General features: G+C 37.4%; 1 protein-coding gene across 1 annotated transcript in view; it reads left to right on the top strand.

Moving 5' to 3' along the window:
• Nucleotides 1–12107, top strand: part of BRCC3 (BRCA1/BRCA2-containing complex, subunit 3) — an 80047-nt gene that overhangs the window by 10051 nt on the left and 57889 nt on the right. The window contains exons 6-7 of the mRNA XM_012661583.1: nt 10109–10197; nt 11479–11534. Coding sequence (XP_012517037.1) covers nt 10109–10197; nt 11479–11534 — 145 coding nt within the window. The remainder of the gene's footprint in view (nt 1–10108; nt 10198–11478; nt 11535–12107) is intronic.

Genomic DNA, 12107 nt, shown 5'->3' with positions numbered 1-12107 from the left:
ACTCTAACAACCTCTAGAGGAGAGTGGGTCCTAGGCAGGATACTGTTGAACAGCCCCAGTTAAATACTGATTTAGAACAAGGGAGGTGATAGACTTACCTTCTCCCAGATTCACCAAATGCTAACATTTTGTAACATTTCCTATATCATTCTCTTTCTACATATATGTGCATATATGTATGTGTCTGATTATAATTTTTTCCGGAAGTATTGGAGATTAAGTTGCAGACATGGTACACTTTACCCCTAAATACTCTTCAGCATGAATTTCCTAAACACAAAGTAATTCTCTTATATAACCACAGTACATTTATCAAAACTGGGAAATTAACATTAATATAATACTATTATTTAAATTATAGACCTTATTCAAGTTCTTTATTTGGCTCACTAATGTCCCAATAAAGGTTGTTTTAATAGCTATAAATGTATTCCTGTAAAATCTTAATATCACTGAATAAAGTCAGTGTTTGATTTGTTTTCCTGTCATCATCAACACTAAAATCAGATTGGCTTCAAATTTCTCCTATGGTAGTACCATCAGCCAGAAAGAACTAAGGAACAGCCACTAATGAAGGAAAGTTTGAGCTACACATTCCTGAACAGTTGTCATTAACACATTAACTGCCATGTGAGTTGTATTTAACTCATGCTAGTTTTGAGCCTGGGGCCTCGTGAAGCAAAACCTGGGCAAAACCCTGCAGTTGGTTTGTGAAAATCTTAATTTGTTGATGTTCTTATTGTTACAATTAATATTGACAGATTAATTCTAAAATCATGAATTAAGTGAATAGAAGTCAATAAATTTCGTTTTTCATTAAATTAAAGAGATCGTTTTGTTTTTGAAGTTTTTATTCTATTTTCATAATAAAACACTGTGGCCCCAAGAAAAAAAATTTTTTTCTAGTGTGGCAGTCAATGTGTTGGTAATACATTAGAATAGGAAAGATAAAATTTTGTGGTAAAAAGAAACTCCCTAAGAACTTAGGAAAAAAACATATCAGTCTTTGAAGTACAGCACCCAAAAAGTTTCAGAATTCAGAAAATAATTGAATTCTCTTAGGGAAGAAGGTCTGAGCCATTAAACAAGAACCTGGGTAGGAATTTGTAATGCAGCAGTAATAGCAGTGGGGCAATTTAAAGCTTTATATAAGACAGGAACGAAGGAGATTGCAGAGTATAACAGAACAAAATTAACTTTAAATTATGAAATGATTAAGGAGCCAAATATAAACAATGCAACACAAAATAGATTTGGAGTCTAAAGCATGGAGGTCCTACCTGGAACAAATATCAGAATATGCAATAAAGGGTGTGCTCAAAGAAAGTTTAGAGAGATATCATCATAGCATGAAGATTGGGAGCACTAGCTTTGGATTCTGTTAGAGACCAGGTCAGGTCTGTGTTAAAATCTTGTTTCAGTCGCTTACTAGTTGAGAAAATCTTTTAACCTGCCTCTCTAGTTCCCTCTTTGTCAGAAAAGGAGACCATATTATCTGTCTCAGAGTTGTTAGGAGCAGCATTTGAAATCATGACATACATGGCACCTTGTCCCGTGCTTACCACAGTAGCTGTTGTTCACCTATAAAACAAACAACAAAGGAAAGAACCAAAACATTTACTTATAAAACTCTCAAGGACACAGAGAGAGTATCTTAAATATCTAAGACCATGTCTTAAACATATTTTTAAAGGATCATTACATAAAATGATTCTTCAGGAAATTTACTGGATACCTGTATGGAATAATACAGTCCTGGCTCCTGTTGTCCTGGACCATAACGATTTTGTGAGGGGAAAAAACAGTTAAAAATACTGAAGGGAAAACAAAAAATAACAATGATAAAGAAGAAATAGGATGTAGTCCACATAGAACATTTGTGCCACTAAATATAAACATGGTAAACACCTATAAAAATAAAAGCCTCAGGATTAGGAAAAAGCACAATAATAAGATGTCATTAAAGATAAGCTACAAACCTAAAGACTTGAACAAAAACTAACAGGTGAGGTTAAGCTATATGGGAGAAATAAAGGTAACAGTTACATCATCAGCAAAAGGATAAATGAGAGAAGATAGGTCATTCTATAGTAAAAGGCACAGTAAATAAGGAAACTATAATGAGGTTAAATTACATTCCTCACCATAGCAATAAAAAATATATAAAGGATAAAGTTTCACATGTAAGGAATGGAATGGAAGCTAGTTGGACTAGAATAGCTTGATAACTCACTTTCAGAATTTATTCATTCCTTCAAAAGAGCATAAAGAGAGTTAGCCTTAGATTGGGGTTTGCAGTGGGGGGTAGGATGGGGAGGGGAGTGAACAAAAGCAAGAGTGAGGTAGACCAAGACTAAGACTTTAAAATGTTGTCTTAAAAGAATTTCAGACTTACAGAAAAATTGCAAGAATAGTCTAAAGAACCAGATTCAACAATTGTTAACCTTTGCCACATTTGCTTTATCATAGTCTTGCTGTACAAAATGTGTGCATATACATGTGCACGCACATAACACTATTTGAGAGTGAGTTGTAGACATGATGCTCCTTTACCATTAAATCCTTCCTTGTATATTTTCAAGATCAAGGATATTCACTTACATGACCAGAGTGCAATTATCAAAATTAGGAAATTAAATATTGATATAATACTATTATGTAAACTATAGAACTTATTGAGATTTTGCCAGTTGTCCCCATACTGTCCTTTATAGTATTTTTCTTTCTAATGCAGGATCCAGTATCAGATCATGCATGGCATTTAGTCTTCCTGTCAGTTTAATCTCCTTTACTCTAGACTAGTTCCTCAGACTTTTTTTGTCTTCCATGACATGGACATTTTTGAAGATTTGGATTTGTCTGTTGTTTGTTTATGACTAGATTCAGGTTTTGCACTTTTGGCAGGAGCACCACTGGGCCCTTCTCATTGTGTCCCATCAGGAGGCACATGGTGACTGTCTCATCACTATGATGTTAACTTTAGTCATAAGTTTTTCTGCTGCACACTAAAATTTTCGTGCATCTGATAAGGCAGAATTCACAAATGTGGGTTAAATGGGAATTGCTGATAAGGAGCCTCTTCTCAAATGTCTTTTCACTGAACAGATACTGAGGACCTGCCACATGCCGGTTTATAGTAATACCTGTGAATCCAATTCTAAAATTGGGAAGTTGTGCATATTCCATGATATCTCTGATCAGTGTGCTCCTACTGTCTGCAAAGGCAAACCTTTTCATTCTCAAACTTCTGATCTCCCCACTGCCTGTTTCACTTTCAGCAGATAACACTGCTTCCTACCCTCATCTAAAAAACAGGAGCCATTACAAAGGAGTTTCATCCATTTCTCTTTATTCACCTACTTGTCACTGTGCCCATCTTATCCTTTTCCCTTTCCTCCTTTATCCTTGCTTCCCATGTTCTCAAGAACCTTACACTGTTTGTTATACTTCTCTTTCCTATACGTCTACATCCTTTTCTGCTGTGCTGGATTCTTCCCATCATTTATTCTTTCTTTCAACAAATAAATTTGAGTGTCTGCTATGTGGCAAGGTGCTAAAGATAAAACAGTGAATAAGAGACAGAAGGTCTCTGCCTTCATGGAGCTTTCAAATAAGCTCATATCTCACATTGAGGAAAACATAAGAAAAACACTTTTCCCAATCCCACTTCTCCTTGAGGTCCATCTTGTCTTCCATTTCACTTTCAAAATCAAAGAGATACATACACTTGCATTTTCTCACCATTCACCTATTCCTCACTCCACTCTAGTCTGGCTTCTAGCCCACCACTTCATTGAAGTGGTTCTTGCTAGAGTCATCAGTGACATCCATGTTAAAAATCTAGTGAACATTTTTAAACCCATCTTATGAAGCATTGACACTGTCAAGCACTCTCTACTTATTGAAATACCTCCCAAGCAATCATGAGGAAGGTGTGGCTCTTAAGGGAAGAAACTAAACTAAGGCTCGGAGTGAAATACCTGGTCCAAAACCAGGTGGCTAGTAAGTGGCAGAGCCAGTATTGGAACAGGTTTATATGAATCAGGAGCCTAGGAATTTCTACATCATCTCACTTCGATTGAACAAATGGGAATCCTATTCATGGAAACAAGAAATGAAGGAGGAAGCATAGGTTTGGTGGTGGAGGAAGAGATATACTTGAGTTATATCACACACACACTTAACCTACCTGAGTTTTACCTATAAAGTACATGCTTGCAAAAGAAAAAGAGACATGATTTAAATAGTGCAGGCTATTTCATAAATCTCATGAGACTTGGCACTGTTTGGAGAAGCTACTCTTATATTCACTTTATTTTACTTGGAAATGCTTTTTGCAAGGAGACATGTATCTATAGTTATGTACCTCATTTTAAGATCTCAATTTTGTACAGAGTGAGGTAATTATCACTTATCAGTGATATCATAGGAACTTAATTTATCAGCATCAATGGGTAAAGTCAACCGCCTGTGACAAATATAGGTTGCAACTTTAATTGAGCAAACAGTTTTCTACAACTAATCATGTTAACAGCTTACATTTTCCCAAACAAGCATTCTATTGTAGAGGTTACAAGTTCATACTCCTTGGAACCATTATAAAGAAACTTTTAAATATTACATTTCTATGCCCTTAACAAAGCAGACAGATGAAAACTACTAGGACAAGGTATAGAATAGGTGAAGGTTGAACCAAAATTTTATTTTAATAGATATATAAATAAGTGCTACTCTTTTCAGCTATCTGACAAAATATAATGGCTATCTCAAAGTTTGTATTCTCAAAGCACTGGTATATATAGTTTTTTTAATCAACAATTGGGGGATGTGGCTTTAGTTTCAGAAAAATTTTTAGTTGGGATTAAATTAAAGAATCTTGTGCTTAAAGTGTTCTACTTTCACACTAGGAATAGGAAGTGTAATTCTGTTGTCCTTTCAGACTATTTCCAGACATGTGAACATCTCCTCTCAGAATGTGTCTTGAGTGTTTACAAATATATATTTTTTATACAACATGGCCCCTAAATGCAAGCAAACTACTTCATATGATAGTCAACTGTATCCTTTGGATTTGGTATTTAGGAGGTGATTGTTACTTAGCAAATATAATTTCAGGGAAGTGGTGGGGGTACAGACTTCATTGATGAAGGCAGAAGACCCCTTGCTTGAAAATACGGTATGCAGATGCAGCCTAATCTGTAAGAAAAGAGGCCACTGGTATAAATAGAAGTCAGGGGCTAGGCTTTAAGAATACCTGGTGTCAGGCATGGCCTGAAACCTCTCAGTCTGAATTGTGGTATTAAATACAGGGCTGCAGTTTCCACGAGAACTATCCTTGTTTAAACATAATATTTTGTCCTAATATTCAGATTCTTCTCTATATTTACTTATTTATTTTGAGCTCTGGAAGTCTTGTTTATTATTGAGATTTAAAGATACTAAAATTACCACAAAGAAATGAGATTTCATCTTCAGATTACTGAAGAAGGAAGTGAATTGATCTGTGACTTGGAGGTTATCTCCTCCAGTTAATCATTGCTGACTCTGTGCTGCTTGCCATCCCTATAAATCACTATTAAACTAGGAAGAAAAGGGACATGTGCTGCATGGAGGTAAGCAGAAATAGACTGCATATTTCTAAACATGGTTGCTGAAACAGAAGCCCTGAGTTTTGAAGATGCAGCACCTGCATGCAGAAGGCAGGGAATGGCAGATGTGTCTGAATCATTTGGTTATAAAAGCTGGCCTCGCTTGCCTTACGGCCATCTGATGGTCTCTGGCCTTTCCTACCTGCTTCACAAGTTCATTGACAGTAGTGCAAACATGCTTAGCTTAGGACCATGTTCCTGTCTTGATTGATGTTTTGATAAATCACAAGAACCTTCGAATCAGCTGAAAGTGACTGCATTCTGTTCTGCATCAGAGTTCCCCGGTAACATAGTCCCAATGTGACAAGACTAACATAGGAATTTTCTTTCTTGACAAGGTAGAGAACAGGGAGGGCAGCTCTGGTTTTCAACTGAGAATGGTCCCCTGACACAGTGTATCTATTTTCACAGTCATAGCCCTGGAAAACTAAAAAAGACAATTGTGCTCATTTATTGGAACTCCTATAATACTTTTCAGAGATGTTCTCTTTCCTGTGGCTCTGCCAGAAAGCACAAGGCCCTCATTTTGGGCAAGGCATTATTCAGTATTCTTAAAGTATAACCTTTATTCTTACAGGCCTCAATAATTAAAGAGTATATGCATTTGTGACTGGCAATCCCTGCTGCTTGCTTTTTGCTTTGTAAGTGGACAACCAAGGGGCATCTCTCCGAACCTGGCCTTGTCTCCATTCGCTGGTTCCCTGTACTCATTGTACTTCTCCAGTGGGTTGATCTCATTCCTTGTGGCTATGGCTTTGACCCTGTTACTGATGTATAATATACATCATTTGGAGAGGTGAGAGATTTAAGACAAATTGCCAGTAATAAAGTGTCAGCGATATAATTATAAAGATGGTGCCAATGGAAAAGAATCAACAGACATGATGACTTCATAGTGTTCAGCCATGTGGGGAACTGGAGTTCCATGAAGGTAAACTAAGGAAGACCCTAATTGTATAAACTGGGTAAGAACAGAAAATAATTAAAGGGAAGGTAGGAAGAGGAAACACTGGTGAAGGAGATTGTTTGGGGTCTGGTGGGGAAGGTCATGAATTCTGTTCTGAAATGCTTCTAGAATAAATGAGCTGGCATTGGAGATAGGAAATTCTGGGGGTCATGTCTGGCATGAAGTTGGAAATCTCAGAAGGAACTGAGTGATTCAGAAGTAAGGTCAGCACTAGTGAGGTAGGTTTAAGAGTCTTTGGTGTCGATGTGATAATAGTTAGATGCAAGGGGGGCATGATTGCACAGAGAGAGGTGTGCATTGAAAATAAAAGAGAAACCTTTACATTTAAGATCTAGGAGGAGAAAGATGCATGAGCAATGGAGACTGAGAAGAAACAGTAAAAAAAAAAAGCAGGAGGACAGGGCATAGAAGAAAAGCACAGTCTAAGGAAAGGATAGCTACACTAAATGTTGCAGAGGGGTCAGATATGCAGAGGAGACTGAGATGAGGATTTAGCAACTTAGAAAGATATCAGAGGCATTTGAACAAGCATTTTCAGATAAATATTGGAGATGGAAGGAGGCCCAATTCCAGGGAGTGGAGAGGTGAATGAGTGATGTAGAACCATGGGTGGCGAATATGATCTATGTGGATAGGAGAATTGCTTGATGTGGGGACAAGGTTGAGGACACATAAAAAGCCATCTTACTCTAAGGTATAAATAGAGGTGTTGAACACAAAAGAGAGATGGGGGATGATTAATGTAACAAAATCTAGGAGGAAGCCTAGCCTATCACTGTTAGCACTGAAAAAGGGTTGGAGTCCTTTCTCTTTGCAGACTGGAGGGAGTCCAGAGAGCTAGATGAAGCAATGAAGTTACATTCAGGTAAAGGAAAGGAGAGGTGAAGGAACATTAAGTTTTTCAGTGAAGTAGGAGGCTCAGAAACAAGGGGCTGGGTATTTGGGGATTAGAGAAGACTAGAATAGGTTGAATTTGCTGCCTTATGGAGCAGTATAGTCAGTTAATCCTCTTATTTTCAAATTTTCTGTTTTGAAACCTTTAATAGCCTTCTCTGTTTTAAGATGCAGCACGGGGAGAGTGGTAGGAAATGAAGGCAGGGAGGTAGAGGGGCACCAGAAGATATGTTCTTGTAGGCTACTGTGGATTCTAATTTTTATTCTGAGATCAGGAGCCATTGGAGAGTTTTCAGCAGAGGTATGACACAATCTGGCTTACATTTTCAAAGGATCACTGGATACTGGGTTGGGAACAGACTGCAGGGTGGCAAAGGTGGAAAGCTTAGAGACCAGATAGGAGGCTGTTGCACTGAAGAGAAGTAATGGCAGCCCTTGGATCATGGTAGTAGTTGAAGAGGAGGTGGTAGGAAGTGATCAAATCCTGGTTTTGTTTTGAAGATGGAACTAACAGGGTTTGCTGATGAATTGGGGATAGGGTATGTTAGAAAGAGGAATCAAGAACATCAACTGTGGGAGGCCAAGGTGGGAGGATTGCTTGAGGCCAGGAGTTCAAGACCAGCCTGGGCAACATAGTGAGACCCCATCATCTCTAAAAAAATAAAACTGAAAAATATTAGCCAGGTGTGGTGTTGTGCACATGCAGTCCCATCTACTCAGGAGGCTGAGGCAGGAGGATTGCTGACTTCAAAGCTGCCGTGAGCTATGATTGTGTCACTGCACCCAAACCTGGGCGACAGAGTGAGACCGCATCTCTTAGGAAAAAAAAAGTAAAGGGTGTTAAGGTTTTTACCTTAAACAGTAAACATCTGGAAGGATAGAATTGCTGCTGACTGAAATAGGGAAATCTTGCAAGGTAGTTTTTTTTTTGGTGGGGGGTGGAAATTAAGTATTTGATTTTGGACATGTTGAGTTTGAAATGTCCGTTAGGCCAGTGGTACGTAGACTGGCTCTGGTGTGCAAACTGTCTATGAGCAATGAGATGAGGAGCTTACACCGAACTTAAGTCATCTAGTCACTAAGCACATTGTTTAGTTCAGTTTACATTTTTTCTTTAAGAAGCCTTTCTTAATGAAGGAAGCATTGCCTTAATTTGCATTCTAGCTCAAGCCCTTATCTCCTTGTGAACAGATAACAAATATGGGGTTTAGAGTGGCCAGAGTAGAGACAAGATGTAAAGCCATGGAACTGGATATAATGTAACATCCCAGGAAATGAGGGTAGGTAGGTAAAAGGACTGAAGACTGAGCCCTGGTCATGCCAATATTTTGAGAGTGGGAAGGCCAAGCAAAGACAGTGTTTCAAGGAGGGAATGATTAGCTGAGAGGTCAGGTAAAAGGAAGACCAAAAATAAATAGATCATTGGTGACCTTGCCAAAAGCAGTTTGGGTGACATGGTAGGACAGTAATCATTTTCAGTGGTTGAAATGAAATGGATGAAATGGAATGGAACTAATGCTTATGAAATACCTTTGATATGCTAGACATTGTACAATTAAAAAAATACAAACCCTGTGAGAGAAGGGATGAAATTTATCCTCATTTAACTGGTGAGGAAATAGGCTTAGAGTATCAAGAATTTTGTGAAGGTTATGTAGCAGTATAGAGACCATGTATACAATGCTACATATTTTCAGCAACAGTTTTAGCCAGTATTTCCTTCATACTCACTGCTCGGTGGTGTTTGGTCTCAGTCTTCACTTAGGAAGACATTGGGGAGAAGTCCGAATCCAGATCTAAAAGCTATGAATGCAAAGAATATTTAAGAACGGATTGCCAAACTAAGCAGAAATCATCAAACCACACTATGCTCTGCAATGTTTTGTTGTGATACCTGATCTTTTGTATCCTTTACAAACGACAGTCTGAAGAGTTTAGTTTTTTAAATTTAGCTTCTGATTAGTTTTTGGTATTTCATAATTTAACTAATCCTTTCAAATGTTTTTTTAGTACCTGTTTATTATATCCTTTTCAAAAATCAAGTAACCATATAGTGGTGTTTTATGTCTACTCCCTGGAATGTTGAATTTAATTATATTGCAATCATTTCTATACAGTGATTTCCTCTAAGAGTTTCTTCCATAATAATTCTATACTTCTATTCTTTAGTAGCAACTCTAATATATTCACTTTCCTAGAACCTATCAAAAGGCTTTTTCTAGAAAATATTTTTTTCTCCTTCCAAAGCCTTTCTCTTTGAGTCCCCATGGAAGAAATTGTCAAGTTTTGGGGGTAACTGAAGTTTTCACTTTCTTTTTCTATGCTATATTTCATAGCAGGGCTATTCCTGGGCTAGGCAGCGTAGAGTTACTCATAAGGTTTTTTTTATTTAATTGCAGACTTTCCATAGTATTACCATAACCTAGCAAAATGTTTATACTTTGACAATCACATTGTCCTTAGGATATATCCATGTTCTTCCTGTAGAATATGAATCCTGGGAGGATTATATGCCACTATTATCTTTAAATATTCAAGTTATTCTAGTTTATTGACAGAAGATTTTTATTTTTATTCATTTTATTTTATTCATTTTCAGATGTTCGCACACAAGCCATGTACCAGATGATGGATCAAGGCTTTGTAGGACTTATTTTTTCCTGTTTCATAGAAGATAAGAACACAAAGGTATCTTTTTGTATGTGTGTGTGTGTGTGTAAATAAATACACATACACACACAGAGTAGAGAAAAATCTCTTTGCAATTTTAATAGGGTGGCCAGGGAAGGTTTCAATGAGAAGGGTCATTGAGTCAGGACCTGAAGAAGGTGAGGGAGCAAGTCTTGTGGATTTCTTGGGGGAAGAGCATTCCAGGCAGAGGAAATAGCCAGTGCAAAGACCCTAAGGTGAGTGTGCATTTTCAGGGAACATCAAGGAAGTTGGTGTGGCTGCACCAAAGTGAGGAAGACCGTGACCATATATCCCAGTTTGCCACTGTCAGTCCTAGTTTTACCCTATTATCCTAATGTCCTATTTAGTTAGTCTCTTTGCCTCTCAGAAGTATCCTGGTTTGGAGGATAACTCATTTGATCATCCTAAATGAAGTCCAAAAGATAACTGGGGGCCAGATCTCGTGGGGCCTTGGCTTTGACGCTCTGAGTTGGGAAGTCACTGGAGGGTGACTTTATGTTTTAATAGGCTCTCTCTGGCTACTGTGTTGATAACAGACCGAATGGGGGACAGGGGATGGAAGGTGGAATCCATGGCATCAGTGAAACCAGTTAGGAAGATATTGCAGTAATCTAGACAAGAGATGATGGAAGCTTGACCACTGGTAGGAGTAGAGACAATGAGAAGTGGTCTGATGCTGCATATATTTTGATTGCTAATAATATTAATAGTAACAACTACTACCATTTGTCATTCGTTGTATGGCATGCACTTATTATGTGCCTTACATAAATATGCTCTAGCCCTGACAACAAGCCTATGAGGAATATTATTATCCCCATTTTATGGACGAACAAACTTAAGCTCAGAGAGGTTAAGAAGCTTGATCAATGGTTGGTCTTGCCATTCTCTATTTGGATTATGTTTGAATTTTATGTTTCATGTCAAGAGCTTATATATGTGTCAGTTCAAACAAAAAGAAAATTACTATTTAACATTATATTAATAGGTATGAATTCTGTCAAGAATATCAAGAGTGTCCTGTCATTTAGTACACTAGTTATATTCTCAGAATCTGTGTTACAAATGAATTTATTGTTGACTGAGTATATGATCCATCTAATGGAAGTTGATGTATGGCATATTCCATCTTTGGAATCTCTTTTAACTTTCTACTTCCAGAGGGGCTTTTGAGTTTTGTGTTAGAGTCTACTAAATTGCTATACCTTTCCCAATATTAATACTTCTTTGTGTGTCCTTTCTTTCCTTTTCTTGGTTTTTCTTTTTTTTTTTTGGTAGACTGGCCGGGTACTCTACACTTGCTTCCAATCCATACAGGCCCAAAAGAGCTCAGAGTAAGTATGACAAAGATATATGTATATATTGGTGGACTAATCTCTACCAGGGAATTGATTGTTTTATTTCATTTTATTTGTTTTGCTGGTGAGATACTAAGAACTCTATGTATCTACTTACACCCATTAACAGCTCTATTAGGAGTTAGAATCTCTTTAGCAGCTTGAATATTGGGGATCTAGGAAGCTAGGATCATGTAAACGCTGTAATTATATCACCACAGTCCTGTTCCACATTTCCCATACTTATTTTAAACTGAGTTATCCTACTACTTTTCCTTTCTTTGGTGAATCGTAAAACAAAGACTGAGTGTGCAGGGTATTATAGTTTTGTACAGATTCTTGTCTTTGCTGTGCAATAAACTCGATTTAAGAATTACAGTATCTCATTTAAATGTTTGCATAAGTCAGTTTCCTCATTAAAATGCAATTCAATCTAAATTAGCAATCTTAACTGAGTATCTACTATATGCCAAGCACAGTGGAAGGCACTGAGGATGCAGAGTTGAAAGCCAAGTTCATTGTCTTATTGGGAGATAGAAACAAAGACTGTCTTAAATTTTTTCTTACATA

Source organism: Propithecus coquereli, unplaced genomic scaffold (genome assembly GCF_000956105.1).
Source record: "Propithecus coquereli isolate 6110/MARCELLA unplaced genomic scaffold, Pcoq_1.0 Scaffold720, whole genome shotgun sequence".
NCBI lineage: Eukaryota > Metazoa > Chordata > Mammalia > Primates > Indriidae > Propithecus > Propithecus coquereli.
This window is presented reverse-complemented; position numbering and strand designations above follow the sequence as displayed.